General features: G+C 44.2%; 1 protein-coding gene across 1 annotated transcript in view; it reads left to right on the top strand.

The window, feature by feature from the left end:
• Positions 1-1237: 1237 nt before the first annotated feature.
• TMEM255B (transmembrane protein 255B) overlaps positions 1238-21898 on the top strand; it is a 65358-nt gene continuing 44697 nt past the window's right edge. Inside the window, exons 1-3 of the mRNA XM_083168499.1 lie at positions 1238-1337; positions 10041-10183; positions 14740-14802. Coding sequence (XP_083024625.1) covers positions 1295-1337; positions 10041-10183; positions 14740-14802 — 249 coding nt within the window. The 5' untranslated portion in view covers positions 1238-1294. The remainder of the gene's footprint in view (positions 1338-10040; positions 10184-14739; positions 14803-21898) is intronic.

Genomic DNA, 21898 nt, shown 5'->3' with positions numbered 1-21898 from the left:
ACATGTGTGGACAGGCGGTATTTCATGCCCTACCATCCACTAGGGCAGGGCTGGACAACACCGGCCCTCCAGATGTTAATGAACTACACATCCCAGCATGCCTTGCATCTGTTTCAGCATGGCCAGATAGCAAAACTAATGCGAAGCATCCTGGCATGTGTAGGGCATGGATGAAGAATAAAATAGTGTCTGAAGCATGGCGACCGAAAAATAGTGTCAACATAGACACCCTAAAAACAGTAAAAACTCATGTTGACCTTTTACCATGTTGACCTTTAGACCATGTCGACCTTTTACATGTCGACCTTTTACCTGTTGACCTTTTGACCATGTTGACCATATAACCATGTCGACCTTTTGCACGTCGACCATATAACCATGTCAACTTTTTACCTATCAACCTTTATGCTGGGTACACACCAGGACGACTAGGGCCCGATCCCCACAATCTAGATCCAATTCCGATCAATTGGATGTAGATTGTGTGCTGATTGGGCCCTTTTCTGACCTGGTGTGGACCGATACCGATCCGATGCGCGGTCCCGCGGGTCGGTCGGACGTTATTGAGATCCTACCTGCTGCAGGTAGGATCTCAATGACGACCATACAGCCGGGTGAGGGTCGCCATCGGATCGGACCCGCTCACGGTGCACATCGTGAGCGGGTCGTGCCCCCCCGCGTCACCGTGAGCGGGTCGGACGAGACACTGACGACCCGCTCACGATGTGCATCGTGAGCGGGTCGTCCTGGTGTGTACCCTACATTAGACCCTGTTGACCTTGTGATCCTCTCGACCATTAGTGGCCGACCATATGACTGTGTATGATGCGACAGTCTATTGGCAAGTAGGGATTACAGTAATAAAGAAAATACTGTCAAATAGCATAGCAGTAATATCTACAGAGACCATAGATGCTAATACCCTGGCTAGAATAGGCCCAGCATAATTGATCAGATATCTGTGTCAGCACAGCTTCTAAAAAGCACTTGAAAGATACAAAATGTAATTTGTAAAAATGAAACCTAAAGAATAACAAGAAATGTAAAATAACGTAGAGAAAACTGTGAGAGCAGTAAGAGAGGTTATAGGAGAAGCAATCATCAGGCTCAGCAGTCACATATCACACCTGTCTCCCCAGGAGGTCACATTGAGATAGGCACACAGGCAGCACTCAGTGGCAGGCAGTGACTTTGCGCTGAGCACCACTGTTGGTTTGTAGTCTAGAAAGTATATCTTGTAACACAGAGACAGAGAAGGCTACTGTTTATGTGATCAGTCATCATCTATTGCAGGATGCAGCCAGCATCTGCTCCCACAGCATCAGCTGAAGCCACAGGTAAGTTTAATCCATACTCTGTTATTTATTCTCCTCTTTCATTGGTTTCAGTAGTAATTCTTCTGTATTTTTATTACTTTGTCATTGTCTGCTCAGGACATGTCTCCTTTACGCCTATAATATATCTTTGTAGGTTTTAGCTCATTGCAAAGTGAATTTGATGGTAATGAGCATGTTAATATAGAAATGATAGCTCATTATGCACCAGTTGTCCAGGTCGAAAGTTGCTTTGCTCAGTGTTACCAAAGTATCTATTGTTGGAACTCTGGAGCTGTGACAGAAACACCACAGTTGTGCATACAGTAGGTATGTACAATAGGTAGGTAGGTCATGATCCTGTCAATTTTTACTGTTCTTGCGGTGAGGTAAATGGATTTGGCAAGTACCAGAGCCAGATACAGTATGCACACAATATATGAGCCATGGGGTACATACCAGCATTATACACATGTGCAGCAGTATACACTGTTGGAGATTCACTGAGTTTTGATAAGAGATGTGCAGAAAAGGTAGCCAGGTGAGGCACTGCCTCACCTGCCATAGACTTTTTGCTTCATCGTTTTGACTATAAAAAGGATTAGAATAATAAAAATAAGATTTTTTTTTTATAAATTATTTGTATTTTTGAAATACTTTATCAATTCAAAGCGCTGGCATATGCACTAGTATGACAGAAAAGGCTGTGCCTCACCTGCCTCTCCCCACCGCACACTGTAGGAATGGTAATCTTTTTTAGAAAAAAAAAAACATGCAGAAAATATGGGGTAGATAATAGATGTTTAATTTCTATATATCTTATATAAACAATTTCGATTTTTGCAAACAGTGGCCTTAAAACTGGTTTATTGAGTTTATTTTCAACTTTCTTAACATACTGCAGATACTAGACTGTAAGCTCCTTGGAACAGGGTCCTCCTCCCTCCTGTTCTCACAGCCTTCTTCTTGCATTTCAATTACAGCTCTCTTGCTCACTTACCATCTATTCCTGCATCTCTTCTCACTTGTGTTCATTCATTTCTACCACTGACAACATGTCACTGCTCCTCTGCTTCCCTACATCCCATCTATGTTGTGTACTGAGAATTGTGCTGCTCATTGTTACCTGTGATCTGCTTTTGTTCTTTAGTTATGTTTAGTTCTGTGTACCCTGTAAGTGCTGCGAACCACTTGTGGCACCTTATAAATAAAATGGGTACTCTTTACCTAGAAGGGCGCCCATCGCGGTGATCGCGGGCATCACGGGCAGTACATTAACGGCCGCGACGCGATGCCCGCGATCACCGCGATTTCCCATAGGGTTCAATGTTAAATTTAGTGCTGACCGCGATTTTACATTCAATGCTTCAATGGCCGCGATTTGGCCATAGGAATCAATGTTAAATGGGCTACAGAGCCCAAATAGCCACAATTAACCCTTAAATGTCCCCCCAAATTTTTAACGCCACCCCACGATCCACGCCAACCCGAAGCGTGGCGAGCGCAGCGAGCCCGCGAGGGGCGGCGGTACGCGTCCTCCGACCCTTTCATGCCCTACTATCCACGTCGGCGTGGAGTTGAGAATAGAATAGTGTGGCGAGCGCAGCAAGCCACCGAGGCCCGAAGCGTGGCGAGCGGACGCGGATACCTTCACAGTTATACGCGTCCCCTCGCGGGCTTCACAGGTGTCCGTGGCGACGCGGACACCTGTGAAGTCCGCGAAGGGACGCGTTTACCTGTGAAGGTATCCGCGTCCCCTCGCGGGGCTCGCTGCGCTCGCCACGCTTCGGGCCTCGGTGGCTCGCTGCGCTCGCCACACTATTCTATTCTCAACTCCACGCCGACGTGGATAGTAGGGCATGAAAAGGTCGGAGGACGCGTACCGCCGCCCCTCACGGGCTCGCTGCGCTCGCCACGCTTCGGGTTGGCGTGGATCGTGGGGTGGCGTTAAAAATTTGGGGGGACATTTAAGGGTTAATTGTGCCTATTTGGGCTCTGTAGCCCATTTAACATTGATTCCTATGGGAAAATCGCGGGCATTGAGGCATTTTACAGTGAAATCGCGGTCAATCTTCTTTTTTAACATTGCTCCCTATGGGAAAATCGCGGTCATCGCGGGCACCCGTTTTTTATGTACCCGCGATTTACCCGCGATGCCCGCGATGACCGCGATTTTTTACTCCCGACGCCCGCGATTCCAATCGCGGGCGCCCTTCTAGGTAAAGAGTACCATAAAATGTAATAATAATAATAAGGAGAAGAAGTTGTAGCACAAGTTAAACCATAACAAAAAGGCAATGGAACAAATTATAATGTCCAACAACGTGCCCATTGTACATTACAGAATAAATTCTAGAGACTGCTATACAATAAACAGCAGCAGCTTATGCAGGATTCCAACTCTTCCCATCCAGAGCCGGTGCAAGGTATCTCAGCACCCTAGGCAAAACTTCAACCCCCCCACAACAGAGTACAAGGAGGAGGGGGCAGCAATATAGGAGGTATGACTCAAGAGAAAGTATAGAGGTGAGGTCTTAGAAGTTCCACAGCCGCCACCTGCATTAAGTACAACAAGGATCCTCATAGACGTCCTTGATTTTTTGATTTGCAGACTTGGTGGCGCCCCCCAGAACCCGGCGCCCTAGGCAGCTGCCTAGTGGTAGAGCCGGCCCTGTTCCCATCTCCAACAAACAGACACTGCTGTGTACACTAATATTACGTGTGATTAACATCTCTTTCATGAGCAGATCAGTGTGAAGCAAGACCTATAGTGCGTATACACGGTGAGATTTAATTAGCAGAATTTGATGCAGATCCGATTTCGATGCATGTTTCCGTGTAGTGTAAGGCAAGACTATATATTACAGATCTGTACTATATACAGTAGTCCAAATCAAATGCGTTTTGCTTGCCGCTGTATTCGGTCGCGATTCAATCCCAATCGAATCGGGATTGAACCGCAAGCAAAATCGTGTACCATGTGTACCTACTATTACTTCCAAACTGTCCTTTCATTCGGTACAAAGCCCTAATGAGTGGGGCGGTGCCCCAAAATTGGGACTGCCCTACAAACAGGAGGATCATTGGCAAACAGCCTGGCTCTTTCATACCTATTCTTGCTGCTCTCACATCTGATGCTGCTTGTGTCCTATGCTTAGTTACTCTTGGCATGGAAAGTTGGAGCATTTTATGAAAGAAAGTATAGGTACATTAAATATGGAAAGTCTATTAATGAGGGAACAGTCTAGGCCTTGCTTCCCTCAACCTATACAGCATTGCAATAAAGCATCCACACTAAAGATACCACACACGGTAAGGTTTTTTTAAACTATATTTCTGACCAATCGGAATGAGTAGAATCTCACTGTGTGTGCATGATCACGATACAATGTGGGTGCCTGCGGATCGTTCATCGAGTCTGCAGCAGGTGGAAAGATGAAGGACCCGTCGTACAGGATTTGGCCACATTGTTCCATGTATATGTGTGATGAACGATGTGGCAATGATGTGGTATATGATTTGCAGGGCTAGATGGTTCGTTAAACAACCCATCTAACCCTTTGATTGTGTATTCAAGTGTTCTGTGTGTGGGCATGATGGGGGTGTTCTGGATTTTAAGGTAAATTGAATAGACATTGGATTGGACACAAAGGGGCAGATGTATTAAGCCTTAACAAGAGATAACTGCAAGTGTGATAAGGAGATAAACGTCCAGCCAATCACCTGCTAACTGCCATGTTACAGGCTGTGTTTGAAAAAAGGCAGTTAGGATGTGATTGGCTGGACGTTTATCTCTCCTTATCACACTTGCATTTATCTCTTGTTAAAGCTTAATACATCTGCCCCAATATCTATCCGTGTGTGAGCACCTTAACTTCGTAGGCTTAACTCACTGCTACAGGCCTCAACATTAAATACATTTCTATACAATAGACAAGCCCAACATTACTTTTGTAGTAATTATATTTATTAAATAAACTTTTAATCTATTTAATCCCAAACATTAAATAAATAGTAGATCTCCTCAAACAGCTCCACACGCAATACAATTATTGCATTCATGCAAGTAAAAAAAACTACTTAGAATTCATCTTGTTAACACTTCAGAATACGTCTCGTAACCACAGTGACATATCAGCATTGTTATTTTAAAACGTGGTTCTAATTAACTTCTAAAACTGTGAACTTGTATTATAAATAGTTTTTATTTCAACAAATTGCGGTGAGATATATGGTATAACTATGCTTAATTAAAACATAAATATGTTATGTACAGTATATATTACTACTTTTTCCAGACTTATTAAGGTCTTAGAAGAGCTGCTTATTTATTCAAACGCTCGGTAAAAGCAGATTTAGGATACAATAGTTTTCTAACGTAAGTCATCAGTTGAAAGCAGGCAGAAGCGTTTATGTGTATAACTTCCTATTTGGTCGGCAGGGAATGCTAAATAATAAAAAACATTCTGCTTGCCCAAGAAGAGAATACAGGCACCTAAAACCTCCTGAATTATTTAATGATCACACAATGGCAGACAGACTTCTCTACTATAGTGTTACTGCAAAGTATCACTTACCAATAATCTGCGTTAAACCCAAAACCCTAATCACACATGTTACATACTGTATGCTTTAATAATCTGATATGGGAAAATCTGTTTTATAATATACTTTTGCGCAGAATGTTAAGCCTAATACTGTATTACAGATCATAGATTATCACTTGAAGCAACAAATCCAGCCATTAACATTTATTGTGATACTATACATAAATTGAATCCTGCTAGTTACAGTTTTAGGTCCTGGTGCACAGTTACCACACATGTAGATGTATATTACAGTGATCAAAAGAAGTGTTTACATAAATGTATATATTGGCCAAATCTCAGAGCTGTGCGTTATATATTGCCCTTGTTTACTACTAGTATTAGGGGAAAAATTAGGGTACTTGTGTATTTTCCAGGCGCCCTGATATGGTTAATTGCATGCCTTAACTTAAGGCATGCAATGCAATGCGACCGACGCGATTTATGCGGTAAAATCGCGTAGATCGCATCTCATGCGATGCGATCAATGCGATTTTTCCATAGGAATCAATGTTAAATGGTCCCCGAGACCCGATTTCCCTTTAGGGGCAATGTTAAATGCCCCCCAAGGCCCCCCCATTAGGTGTATTAGGCCAAATGCCCCCTCATTGTTAATGCCACCCCACCATCAACGCCAACCCGAAGCGTTGCGAGCACAGCGGTACGCGTCCTCCGACCTTTTCATACGCCCACTATCCACGTCGGCGTGGAGTTGATTTTATATAGTGTGGCGAGCACAGCGAGCCACCGAGCCCAAAGCGTGGCGAGCGCAATCTGAATCCCCATAATTTGAACTGTATACAATATTGGCACTCCCAGAAACACTGTTTCTTCTATGTAGACCACAGCTCTTCTTGTAGGTATAACTGACTTGAGCCTTCTGCACAACCAGTGACCAGAATGCTCGGGTTGAGACCATGGGGGGGCTATTTACTAAATGGGTGTTGTATTTTACATGGGCAACCAATCAGAATGTACTTATTTATTTAGCAACGTTTAGAAGATAATAGATAGTATCTGATTATATGTGGTTATTCATATGTGTTGTATTTAGCAGTGTAGGAAACGGGAGTTTTTTCTGTAAGGAAATTGAGCTTATAATTGAGACTATCAATGTATCAATGATGACATTAGGATCATGGTTGGACTGGCCAATAGGGGTAGAGGCGAAATTCCCAGTGGCCTCCAGTGCCAGTTGACCCCAACCGATTCTATAATGTCTGGTTCCAGACTGTGCAGTTGCATTATACATTGTTATGCAACTCTATTAGAGGGTTATCTGGTAGAGCAGGAACATGGATGAACATTATCCACCCTCCTGCGAAACAAATTTACTGGTTGTGTTTAAAAAAAAATAATGTATATATGCAAATACAGATGTGCCCTCATAAACTCATACTTTTTGTACCATATGGCACAAAATGCCTGGCACAACTTACACACTACAGGTAGCTATTCCTGCATTTATGTACTTTTAACCAAGGTGTGCATCTTTATCGCTGATAGTATCGTGAGGGCCTAATACAGATCTGTGCACAAAACTGATGGTTTACGTACAAATCTGATTGTTGAAGTTCTGCACTTGCCAAAGTCCCATTTTGTGCATGTGCAGAACAGTCCCTACAATATTGTTCGTAGACCCCCTTATCCACAAAATGATTGACATACTACGGCATGTGGGGGGTCGAGCAGGGAGGGACAGGGTCGGTTTTTTATAAATATGGGCGGGTCTCTGTCTTGTAGCTGTTTCACCCCACGGTCTTCATCAGTGGATGCAGTGGATTCCTGGGCCCATGTGACCAGTTTCCAATGCCAATCTGAGTAAGCTTTGGCTTATGCTGAGTGTTGCAATGATGACCTGATGCTGCTTTTACATTTCATTTATATTGTATTATATTGCACATCAATTTCTCTGCGGATGTGCAATAAAGTAAGTTATGTACTATGTAGCGAGAATCCAAATTGTCAAAATGTGCTCGACCAATGTAATAGGATTTATTTATTAACAGTGTCTTATATAGAGCAGAAAATTTTATTGCATAAAGGTGTTATTATGTCCCATGAAAATTATTTTTAGCCAAGTGTATCAGCTAGTTCGCTACCAACTCTCAAAGTCTCAAAGTCCAGATCTACCAACTCTTTTCACACATTTTTTTAGAAGAAACCTGTATCTAGTGCTCTCCAGAATGGGATCCTTGTGGTACCAAACCTCATTTATTTCTTCTGGCTCACAGGTTAAGGTTCATGCAGTATAACCGAAAGGGGATATCATGGTGTAATACAGCTTTTAAGAACATATAACCAGGGCCAGCAACAGAATTTTTGTGGCCCAATACACTGATATCTCTGGGGGCCCCCCCCACTCCTCAAACCAGGGCCGGCTCTACCACTAGGCAGCTTTAGGCATCTGCCTAGGGCGCCGGGATTTAGGGGGCGCCACCAAGTCTGCAAATAAAAAAATCAAGGATATCTATGAGGATCCTTGTAGTATTTAATGCAGGCGGTGACTGTGGAACTTCTAAGACCTCACCTCTATACTTTCCCTTGAGTCATACTTCCTACATTCATGCCTCCTCCTCCTTGTACTCTGTTGTGGGTGCAGAGGACCTCCAGGAAAAGCAGGGGACTTGGCCACCTTCCCAGGGGTGGGGGGGTGGGGGGGGAGTAGGTTGAAGTTTTGCCTAGGGTGCTGAGAAGCCTTGCACCGGCCCTGCCTCAAACACTATCAACCCCCCTGTGTTGGAACATAAACTGCGTTCTTTCCCAATGGCGCACTCCTTTACCCCGCAGCCTGCGCACTATACTGTAACACCAACATGCTCCCTTACTCTGCGCTATATCACACTGATGAACTCCTGCGCCCTGCGTTCTATCACCGTGACGTGCTCTCTTGCCCTGCGACCTGCATTCTATCACACTGAGGCACTCCCTCAGCCTGCATGCGCTGGCTCCCTACACGCCAGTATTCACTATACCCCCATGATGGCGGCTCCCCACTAGTTAGAAGATGAGGGTGTAAAAGGAAAATGTTTTATATCAGGTGCTTACCTTTAAAGCAAAGTCTAAATTTTGACATAATATTTCAGTGCTGTATGTAACATAATGGAATAAGAAATTTTGGGCCAAATAAAATAGGGTGTGAAAATCAGAAAGTGAGAGATTTTAGGAGAGTTTTTACATTTTTTAAAAGTTACATGGCAAAATCAAACAGTTTTTTCAGTGTAAATCAGTGGTTCTCAACCTTGGTCCTCAAGGACCCCCAACAGTGCATGTTTTCCAGTTCTCCACACAGAATCACAGGTAAAATAATTAGCTCCACCTGTGATCTTTTAAAATGTGCCAGTTAATAATGAGTGCACCTGTCGGGTGACCTGGAAAACATGCACTGTTGGGGGCCCTTGAGGATAGAAGTTGAGAACCACTGGTGTAATTGATCGCCGCTTTAAAAAATGGGAAAACTCTCTCAAGCTCTCTCATTTTCTCACACCCAAATACATATGGGCCTTTGTATGCATTTTACTCTTACAAATGATTTATCTTGTTATCTACTGTAAGATCTTTTTCTTGATTTTTTTTTTTGTAATAGTAAAACAGAAAAACTCAATACAAAATTGTTGATGCTCCTCTGTCTCCATTAAATGGTCATAATAAGCAATATTGGAGACAACTATTTTAGATCATACTTACCGACTTTTAAAGTTGTCTCTCCGGGAGAAGCCCGGAGAGGAGACCAAATGCTGCACGTCAGGGGGCAGGCCAAAAATTACATGAAATTATGGGATTTGTGGTATTTTAGTCCCATCCCCACAAATTACAGACTTTGTTTCAGCATCTCCAGGGAGTTCAAGGGCTTTGTGAAACATACGGGAGAATTGTCCACCTTCCCAGGGGGCCTGGGGGGGGGGCGATTTTGTGGAGCCTTGCGGCCATTCTGGCAGGGTAGGCAAGTATGATTTAGATTTAGATGTATACTAAATGTAATAAAGTATATACAGTACAGATCCCAAAGTGCTTCCTGAACACAATTTTCTCAGTGCGGACATGTAATGTGGGTATTTCCTATATAGAAATGTACACACATCTCTCCTGCATATGCTGTGTGTATTTTGCCTGTGATAATGTAATACTCCAATCATTTTAGATCACTTTGCCAAGAGGAAAAGAACGTCTCTGTGGTTCACTATCTCTTTGCTTGTTGTATCTGTATTTATACTGACCATCGGTCTATCTGCTACCACAAGGACAGATAACATAACAGTTGGAGGTTACTACCCAGGGATAATTGTAAGTATGCTGCTATATGTACTTAAGTGTGTTTATTAATATTATTATTATTATTATTATTACGATCAATTCACAATCTCTGCTTACTGTCAGTACAAATCTAGACCTAAAAAGCCATTTAAAATAGCATACATTTATTTATTGACAGTTTCTTATGTAGCGCATTTGCATCTGCTTGTGCATTGTACGTATAGACTTGCCATTTGCGCCTGTGCCTAGTGCTTTTAAAGGCCACAGAACTTATGATGGTGCCGCTGACCATTACCATGTACTAAAATTATTACAACTTTGTTTCCTGCACAAGCAAAGCAGTGCTTAAGGAGTAGTCATCATGGTTGGACTGGCTCACAGTGGTACAGAGGAAACCCCTGGTGGGCCCTACTGCTTGGGGGCCCACCTTGACTTGAGACTATGGTGTTATTTCTACAGTGAATTGCCATTATTAATCTAGTGCATTATAGTTGCACTAGCAGTATTTACTCTATATATATTAATGGTAAAATGTACAATGAAATCCTTTTAATTGTTTGCACTGCGTGTAGTAATCTGTATTTATCTTGCATTTTCTAAAAAAAAAAAAAACAGAAAGTTATTTTCAGTACAATAGAAAATGCAGGTGATATTTTTTTCCAACCAAAACCTCTTAATAATAAAAATGAACATGATGCAGGGAAATAATCACTTGTCTATGGTGGGAATTCAATTGCATATTTTTTTCCATGGGTATTAAATGGACATGCCCATTTATCCAATTCAAAAAAGGGTGAATTTGGCATTTGCCCATTAATTCTTGCTGGTTAAATAAATCAGGGATAAGGGAAATACATATGGATATACTGTACAGATGGAAATGTATGAGCAGGAAAAGAGGGGGCACGGAAAGCATAACATTGTCAGTCTCAATCTAATGGCCTGAGATGGAGAGAGCATTGAAAGGGGTAGTTTGTGAAGGTTAAGGTGCAAAGATACGGGGTAGGGCAGGGGCGTTACTTGATATTCATAGGCCCCATAGCAAAACTCTGTACAGGCCCCCTGTTTAGCAACTGATGGTGATAAATGTATGTAAAACATATTCAAGATGGTCCCCCTTCAGCTCATGGCCCCATAGCAGCTGCACCCCATGCACCTATGGTAGTTACGCCCTTGGGGTAGGGTGATATCAGGATACCTAAGCCACCATAGCCAGGCTTTGATTAAAAAGTATTGTATTGCTGAATGAAATAGAAAAAAAGAGGCAAGTGCAGAAAGTATTCATCCCGCTAGATGCTGTAATAGGGGGCTATTCAGACCTGATAGTATGGCTGCGAATTCGCAGGCTGGCGATAATCAAATCACTGTGAATGTATAAAGCTCGCAGTACGCATGCATGAGGCCCTCTTGGTATAAAAATCCAGCCTCTTTCTATTTGCTAGCCTTATAGAGGGCACACACAGTGAGATATGCACTATTTTCGAATAGGCATAGAACGGTTTTTCTATATTCGTGCAGATTCGATCCCAATGCGCGCTCCAGTGCAGTGTAAATCGAAAAGAAAAATAGTCTTGGCAGGCAAGACTATATAGTACAGATCTGTATTACACAGTCACATTGAATGCATTTTGTGTACCATTCGATTCGATCCCAATGGCGATCGAATCGCAAGCAAAGTCGCACTGTGTGTACCCACTATTACACAGGTTGGTTGACAGGTAGCCAGTGTTTGCGAGTGTCACCCGGCCCATTTCTGGCATTGTCAGTAAAACCCAACAAGCCTGTTCCTACCGCACTGCCGAGTAAATCCTGGGATACGCACAGACTACACACATTGGAAAAATCATTAGATGATGAGTGAGTTGCTAATGAATTTGCAGCTAATCACACGGCTGCAATATTTTTCTTGGCTGCAAGCACTGGAGAAATCTCTTTTGTGGTTATTGGCATTCATTTATTAGGGGAAATGATCCCTATTCAATATGTTCCTAATTACACAAGATATACAAGGCCGTGAGATTGAAATCTCCTTATGCAGTGGAAATTTTGAAGTGGGGTCATGGAGAAAATAAATGAGTTATCGCAGGCACCTTTGGCACGCATGCTCCAAGAAGTGGGACATGGCCATGTGAAAGGGGCATGGTCATGCAAATGGGGGCGTGTCCTTCAGTGTAATAAGGAATAATACATAATTCCCACGGAATTAGCCAAAATTTACATTATGCCACCCAGTATGAGCCAAATCCAGGGACAGAGAATGCCAGCTGGGACATATAGAGGGACAGAGATGGGGGAGAGTGACGGCAGGGGCAGAGACGGGGAGAGTAACAGAGAGACGGGGAGAGGGAGGGATGGCAGGGACAGGGAGAGTGAGGGGATGACAGGGAGAGTTATGGGACATCAGGGAGAGAAAGACCTTTAGAGTTAGGGGAGAGCAGCAACCAAGAGGGGAAGGCAGGGAGCATGAGGGGACAGCAGGGGCAGTGAGGGGATGGCAGGGAGAGAGACAGTTAGGGGATGGTAGGGAGAGACAGTGATGGGACGGCAGGGAGAGAGAGACAGTGAGGGGAAAGCAGGGAGAGAAAGACAGTGAGGGAACAGCAGGGACTGGGAGGGGATGGTAGGGACATGGAAACAGTGAGTGGTTGCCAGGAGAGAGAGACAGTGAGGGGACAACAGGGACAGTGAGTGGATGGCAGGGACAGTGAGGGGATGGCAGGGACAGTAAGGGGACAGCAGGGACAGTGAGGGGATGGCAGGGACATGAAGACACAGAGTTTAAAGGAGAGTGAGGGATAGCAGAGACAGGGAGAGTGAGGGACAGCAGAGACAGGGAGAGTGAGGGACAGCAGAGACAGGGAGAGTGAGGGACAGCAGGGACAGGGAGAGTGAGGGACAGCAGAGACAGGGAGAGTGAGGGACAGCTGGAACAATGAGAGTGAGAGAAGGCAAGGACAGGGGGAGTGAGAGACGGCAAGGATAAGGAGAGATGGCAGGGACAGGGATAGAGAGGGACAGCAGTGACACGGAGAGAGGGATGGCAGGGACAGGGAGGGATGGCAAGGACAGGGTGGGAGAGGGACGACAGAGACGGCAGGGACAGGGAGTGACAGCAGGGATAGAAAGACAGGGAGAGTGGCGGCAGAAACAGAGGGAGGGACGGCAAAGACAGAGGGAGGGACAACAGGAAGAGTGACAACAGGGACAGAGAGACAAGGAGAGTGACAAAGAGACGGAGGGACGGTAAACACAGAGGGATGGATGGTAGGCAGAGTAAAAGCAGGGACAAAGAGAGTGATGACAGAGAGAGTGATGACACAGGCATACAAGTGGGAAAGAGTAGGCTGTGATAGGCAGACAACAAGAATGTGGTCAGTGGCAACGGTGGTCGAGAGGAGGCTGTTGTCAGTTGCAGCGGTGTAGAGGAGGCTTTGGCCATAGGCAGTGGTGCCAAGGAGGCTGTGCTCTGCGGCAGTGGGGAGGAAGCTGTGGTTGGGACAGAGCAAGTGACAGCAGGGTCAGTGAAAGCAGGTACATAGTAACAGTGAGAGGAAGGGCAAGGAGTGGGATTGCAGGAAGAGGGATGACATGGACACAGGGAGAGGTACAGCAGGGGCCAGCAGAGGGACAGTGGGGACCCACAGAGTGACAATGGGGACATGGAGAGGGACAACGGGGACCAGGAGAGGGAACGAGAGAGGGTCGGCGGGGACCGAGAGAGGGATGTCAGGGACAGAGAGAGGGACGGCAGGGACAGGGACCGAAGGGGAAGGAAGAGGGATGGGGAAAGTGACAGCAGGGACATAAGGACAGGGACGCATGGGTAGGGATGGCAGAGATGGGGAGAGTGACAGGAGGGACACGGATGGCAGGGAGAGGAATGGCATGGAGAGTGACAGCAGGGACATAGGGACAGGGAAGGCAGGGGTAGGGATGGCAGAGATGGGGAGAGTGACAGCAGGGATAGGGATGGCATGGAGGAGGAATGGCAGGGAGAGTGACAGTAGGGACATATGGACAGGGATGTCAGGGGCAGCGAGAATAATGGAAAGGGCAGGGAGTGGGGCCAGGGAGAGGCAAGGATAAGGACAACATTGGAGTTGCAGCGAGACAGAGTGACAGCAGGGCCAAAGAGGGACACATGGGTGCCCGGCGGGGCCCACAGCAGTGGCAAGAGGAAGGCTGGCCTACCTGGCAGGGATCCAGCTGTGGGCAGTAGCCACCCGATCCCGCTTTCCTCCTCTCCCTGTGGGGAGAGGAGGAAAGTGGCGCCAATGCAGGGAGAGCATGGACACTCTCGCCACCTCCTGCTGCATAGGCCTGCCTCAGAAAAGTAAAAGAAGGCACTTCCAGATAACTGGTAATGAAGTGCCGGTATGCCATGCCATCACATACCGGCCCACTTCCACCACTGGCCTTTTGCAAATATCAAAAGAAATAATTACATAGTAAAAGTTGTATTATTAATTGAGTTAATATAAAGGTAATCTAAACTGAGCTGCTTCTTTATGTGTAAGCTATGTACTGTATATAGTTTATATCATATATACTATATCATGTTATTTTATTTTATTTTCTGGCTCCAGCTGGGCTTTGGATCCTTCTTAGGTATAATTGGAATACATCTGGTAGAGAACAGAAAACAAATGGTAAGTAAAATATATTTTCGCCAGTTACTGTAGTTCCTCTAAATGTAGACTGGAAATGTGTTAAACCTTCTAAAGAGGAGTGGAGGTGTAGCTTGTAGCAACCAATCATATTATAGTAATGTTATAAGTACATGATAGCTTAAATCTATAGGCCACACCTCCACACATTCACTTTAAAAGGTTTGATATTCCCTTCCTAATATGCTATTAGAAGAATATTATATAATAGATTAAATTGACCCATGACAGATTCATATTTAGACTATACTAAATGTAAGTGGTCACAATTTGTTTGTAATTGGGCTACTTTTGTAACCAACCTTTTACAGCTGAATGACCAATCCAATTGGAATTAAAGAAGCATTTGTATACCAAGTTTACCAGGCAACTATTATGTATTCACAGTAAGAAATAAAATAAAGAATCCCAGTGTAATTGGTCCTACTATGAGATCTTTCAGGTACCTGTAGGATATGCTTCATTAGAATATTAAGGACTTCTACACCTGAAGGGTTTGTGGTTGCAGATTCTATGAAACACATTGAGCACAGTCATGCCCAAAAATACATTCAGAGATGGTGGAAATAATCCACAATACAGATACATATTTAATCACGGTAAAACTATAATTGCAGCACAAAACATTTTAGTGAAATCCCAAGGAAGGTGAAGCTGCTCATGTGTCCTGTATGGGTCCAGAGGCATGAGATGAGAGGTTCCATTAGGGTACGTGTGAAAAGTATACTCTATCTAATATTTGGCTATTTGGGTCACATGTTGACTGCCATAATCATAGTTATAAATAGCCAAGGGGACTAGAAATTCCTATGCACATAAATTACATTGTTTGTAAAGTGATGGTGGTACTGTTGCAAATTCTTTTTGTTAGTCCATTCTTGCTGGGAAAGGTCAGAAAACACACAAAAAAATAATTTGTACTCATCCAGCCATCGGTAGCTCCTCATCAATGTAGACACTACAGTATTTTGGTCCTTTATAGAACAAAAATTATGTATTGTGATAACAACTGTTTGGGGAACAAAAGGTTAAGGATCTTGTTATTGTGCTTGCTGTGTTGATATTTATATATGCCTTAAGGTGCCCATACACCTTATGATAACAGCGTGTAATTCGACGTGTCATCGGGCGGATCGCATCGCATTTTGCACGTTGTTTATTGCAACGTGTATGGGCACCTTAAGAAATATCTGGGACTAAAACTCTGAGTAGCTATTGGATATAATTGTCATTTGTCTTCTCGTTGAGTGATTTCCCAAATTAGACACTTTGCCCGCCTCTTTAAAATGTAAGCTCTCACGAGCAAGGCCCTCTTCCCTCATGTGCGTTTCCTTCTCTTACTTAAACCATCTTTGATGGAACCAAATCATGTGGTTTTACTTATCATGCTTATTCCAGTGTCCTCTGCTGATGCAGCTATATTTATGTATTCTGTACCTGTATTGTGTTCAACTGGAAGTCACTATTTTGCTTTATTTTAATGAAGTACAGTATACTCTGTGGCCTTTCTGTGCTATCAGATTAGTTCCAAACTTTGGTATAAAAAGGAAATCTGCAATTTCTGTGACTTCAATTATGTTTCATCTTTCAAGAGGGCTTTAATTGCTTCAACTGTAAGGACTAGATTGCCTGTCCTTTTTGGTTAATGTGGTGAGCCACCTCTTCATTGGCGCTGAAATGCTTGGGTGCACCCCAGTTGTTATACCAGAAATCTCTTCTGTGGCTATATAGAACGCTCAGGGCTAACTCATCTCTGCCATTGCATGTGTTGCTCTGTATAGGATTCATACTTTGCTTACACTCAAATGCTTGGTGACCTATTTTGTAAAAATTGTAGCACTTCATTTATCTTCATTTATAACTTGTACTATGTATGCAGTGCGGTAGTGTCGGGACTTGAATTACAGGGCACACGTTCTTGAAACAGTGTAATAACATAGCGCTGACGGTGTTTGTGGTTTGCGTTGGTGGGTTTTTCTTCCAGCACCACCATTAAGAAATTGAAACATTGCATTGGTTTTAAATGTACATACAAAGGGGCAGATTCAGACCGAATTTGACCCAGTTTTCAATGGTGGGTGGTCTGCACATGCGCGTAAATGCCTTCGGTGAGTATCACACTCACTGAGGCGTTCGCACTGGCAGGGGGCGGCATCATGGGAACGCCCAGCATTTTATGGGCATCCCCATAAAAATGCTGGCCGTTGGTGTGGCGTTGCCTGCTCAAGGTGGGCGGCTGATGTCACATGACATCAGCACCCGACCCCAATTTGGCGATCAGCAGCCAAGATATAATTCAGTTCAGACTGACTTTCACCTTCGAACGGCAGGAAAAACAAAGCGACCAAAGCGATTGTTCATACGGACGGCGGCATGCAAGGGAATGTGTTCACTTACACAACCCCTCGCATGTTACCGAGGTGATGTGTGTGCGTGTGGGGGGGGGGGGGGGGCATTCGTCGGGGCAGCGTTTACCTGCTAGTTTACCCGCTTCACTGCCGTGTCTGAATTAGGCCCAACATTTGTATGGTTTTAGTTATGGCACGGTTTTATTCATTGCACCATGAAAAAATTGTCACATTGGAGAGGTGTCATAACAAAATTAAAACAAAAGTTGAGAAGCGCTAGTGACTAGTGACTAGGAAATTACAACAATCTGGAATGTCAAGATCCAACAAGCATTTCAAATCTGACAGAACTCACATTTTGGGCGGTGTACGGAAGAAAAGACTAGTGTGATAATCGTGTGTGGCAGGATTCCACATGGAGTATACTGTCAGATCCACACTCTTACAGCGTGCAGCTTGGAGCCTCCAATTATTTTCCATACTATTAGCAAGTGGTAGAAGTGGGGCTCACACTTATGTCATAACTGGTGGACAAGTGATGGTGGACAAGTGATTATGTCATAACTGGTGGACAAGTGATGGTGGACAAGTGATTATGTCATAACTGATGGACAAGTGATGGTGGACAAGGGATTTAAACGCTAGTCACTATTAGTTGACTAGTTATAAGTTCTGTTTCATATACTAGTCTAAAACCTGACTAGAGATCTGTGTTTATTAATTGATTCTAAATGAAAATCTTCTATACACTGACCTGCAAAATGTAGCCTTGCTATACATTGCCCACAAAATTATATAATATTTTTTTAATTGGATGTCTGCTATACACTGGCCAACTGAGAAATATGCTATGCACTGTCAAATAAAATTGAGGTCTACTTTATTCTGGGCACCAAAGTGGAGGTCTGCTACACATTAGCCATTAGGTTGGAGGTTTGCTACACAGCTAATCACCAGGTTGGAGGCCTGCCACACACTGGTCAAACGTTTCTTGCTCTGCCACTCACAGGCCACCAGGTTGGTGGTCTGCAACACAAAAGCCACCAGGTTGGTGGTTTGCAAGACAATGGCCACCAGGATGGTGGTCTGCAAGACAATGGCCACCAGGTTGGAGGTCTGCCACACACTGGCCAGCAGGTTGATCTATTTCTACGCTGGCCATCAGATTTATTGTGCATTTTATATTTGACACCAGAGTAGGCTCTGGGTTGTAGAAATTGGAATGAAGAAGTGATATGTTAGGGCCCATGTTTTCAGGTGTCCTAAGATTTCAAAACAGAACAAGAGAATTATTTGTTTTAGAAAGTTAAACTACAGATTTATCTGTCCGATCTCTCAGGTGGGAACCTGGAAATGTGTGGGAACATAGGACAATCAACAATTTCCACCCAAATGCAGGAAAAATATGCAGAAAAAAATATATGCTTTGATAAATTTTTCAAGCGTTTGGGAACAAATTTTGATTGTCATTTGCTCCCATACATTTCCAGGCCTTTGTTCCCACCAGATAGATCATACAGAAAAATCTTTACGTGTGTACGCACCTTAAGATGGATAGTTTTTAGAAACAACATTACAGAAAGATACAGTATTGTATTTATTTGTTGTGTTTATCATCTAAATTTATTTAATTTATTTTGTACTTTTAAACATACTTTCTCAATTACAGGTAAACATAACATCAAATAGGATACAATCTAATAAAACAAATAAAAAAGCTAAAATAAACATTTATTGCCAGCAGTAATACAATATGTGCTTGTGAACACGGAATAGCACCAGTAAATGGAAGCATTACAGGTCACATTACTCCAATACTGATATTCTGGAAGTGGCGTCTGCATTTTTAATGGATATCTTGACCTGAAATGGATCCCTTGGGCTGCCCTCATCAGATAACAACATTTTTATGTTCAGCTTTAAAAAAAAATCCTGAAAAATATGAATATTATTAGCTGCTTGAACTCAGGCTAATAAAAAAGCAAATTGATAATATATGATCACAATTGTTTTACATCTGTAATGCACACAATATATGGTAAAAAATGCGAAATACATTGTTTAACATTACAGAAACATTATTGCAGTTTATAGAGGCAGGACTATCAGTTTATACAGCGTCCACTCAGAAGAACTCATAGACACCGACAAAAAAGTAGGTAATTTACAGCATAGTCAAGAGCTACAGTATCTGGTGGCTCACAGTAATACCCCTTTTACACCGCTGCAAAACCCCGGGTCTTCGGCGGGTGAGACCTGGGTCAGCAACGGTGTAAATGGGATACGCCTTGTCCCTTTACACGGGACTTCTACCCAGGTCCTGACCTGGGTAGAACACGACTAGGACCTGGGTAGAGGGCGGTGCAAATGGGTACGCCGGGTCATCCGAACCAGATCCCATTTACATCAATGGGGGACGTACAACCTGCGGACCGCAGCGTCCACAGGTTGGACGGGGGGGGGGGGGGGGGCACAGACAGCCTGCGCTGCTATCTGCTATATTCTGCAGACAGCAGCGGCGGTAGTGGAGGAGATGAATGGATGCCTGTGTGCGGCATCCCTTCACCTCCCGGACAAGGGCTGGGGGGGTACACGGGGGCTGGGGGCAGCCCAGCAGATTACTTAAGTGCTTTGCTTGCCCCCAGCGCAGCAGTCCGGGTCCCGGCGCCGGCGATCGGCGTTTGGAGATGATGTCACCTCAAAGCGGCGGCTCAGGAACCACCTGTGCCGGAGGGGGGACCAAACGCCGGGTCGCACCGTTTTGGTATAAAAGGGGTATAATACAGCAGGCAACTATTTCTTCCTGTATCAAAGATCAAGATGGGAGTTCTATTTCAAATGAGATGTTGCTCTTGGCTACCAATAAGAATCTACTTTATTTAGCACCTTTTAGAACAGGGCTGGGCAACACCGGCCCTCCAGATGTTGATGAACTACACATCCCAGCATGCCTTGCATCAGTTTTAGCATGGCCAAATAGCAAAACTAATGCAAAGCATCCTGGGAGTGTAGTTCACTAACATCTGGAGGGCCGGTGTTGCCCAGCCCTGTTCTAGAAGATAATAGAAAGTATCTGATTGGTTGCCCATAGCAACATCCCATGTGAAATAGAATTCCCATCTTAGTAAATTTCCCCCTGACGGTCTGTAAACCTTGATATGATCCTGTTTTGGACACTGTACATTTAACAGATCATGTAGTTGTGCAAGTAAGGGGGTACTGCGCGGTACGGTGTACCTGTATGAAATATATTGCAGGTACGCTGTACCAATTCCCCCCGACCGCAGCCATTGCTTTTGCACACCGGCTCACCTGACCGAATGGAAGCGATGTGACAGCCAGGCAGAGAGCGGTGGGCTGCCCGGGTGTGTTATAGGATACCGACAGTCGGGATCCTGACAGTCATTAGCCCAACGTCGGGATCCCGACTGCCCGGACACAGACAGCATGGCGAGTGCAACAAAGCCCCTTGCGGGCACGGTGGCTCGCTACACTGAACACCTATTCTATTCTCCCTCTATGGGGGTCGTGGACCCCCACAAGGGAGAATAGCCGGTGGCCGTCGGGCAACCGTCTGTCGGAGTTTTGACAGTTGGGATCCCGATGTTGGGTAAATGACTGTCGGGACCGCGTCCGGCATCCGGCTGCCCAGCTGTCTTCTGAGCAGGTCCACGGCTATTTGTAATATCGTGCCGGATCACCAGCCAATAGAAGCTCATGGCCCAGTAGCTAATATATTTATTATTTATTTATTTACTTACAGTTTCTTATATAGTGCAGCTTTACAATAGTAGACAGTGATAGAACAAACTGGGTAACAACAGACAGACTTGGAGGCACAAGGGCCCTGTTGCAAGCTTACAATCTATAGGGATATAAGAGGGAAGCACAAGGACAGGAGTGGCTCCTATTGGCGTGGAATAGCTTAGAAGACAGCCGGGCAACCCACCGCTGTCACATCACTTCCATTCTGCCGGGCTAGTGGCTGTCACCGTGAGCCTCACTCACCCATGGCAACGAGCATGAACTGCCTTTGGCAGAGCATGTAATCCCCTGTGGCAATAAGCATGAAACCCCCTTGGCAACAAGCATGTTATCCCCATGGCAATGAGTATGAAACCCCCTTGGCATCGAGCATGAAGCCCCTGGCATTGAGAAATAAACTCCTAGCTATGGTATATTGGTAAGTGATATTTATGTGGCATTATATGTAATGGGTATCATGGTGTGTGGCATCACGTGTAATGGGCATTACAGTGTGGGGCATAATGTGTAATGGGCATTACAGAGTCTGGTATAATGTGTAAGACCCATTATGGTGCGTGACATAATGTGGCCATGCCCCTGTTGTCATGTAACCACTCGTCTACTTTCATATGACCATGCCCCCTTATGACACATGTCCATGCCCACTTTTGGCGCGTACCACTTAGAAATCATTTCTACTTGCGACACTGAGATTATGTAATAATAATACAGAAAGAAGAACAAACTGAGCTTACACACAAATAATCATTTATGGTTATGTTTGCAGAGTGGAATGTCTTTTTTTGTTTTGTAATTACACCGAGACATGTCCAAGACTACGACCTTATATGTATAAGGAGCGACAAAAAGGTGGTAGACAAGATAACAAGCTGCACAAAACATGCACTATTTATTTTGCTGCTAAATAAATCAAGGCAAAAGAGTTCATATTATTTTCATTATTATGCAAACAATTTAATTGA

This window comes from Crinia signifera, chromosome 2, assembly GCF_055691185.1.
Source record: "Crinia signifera chromosome 2, ASM5569118v1, whole genome shotgun sequence".
In the NCBI taxonomy this organism is placed as follows: domain Eukaryota; kingdom Metazoa; phylum Chordata; class Amphibia; order Anura; family Myobatrachidae; genus Crinia; species Crinia signifera.
The sequence above is the reverse complement of the archived record's forward strand: the minus strand, read 5'-3'. Positions and strand labels throughout refer to the sequence as shown.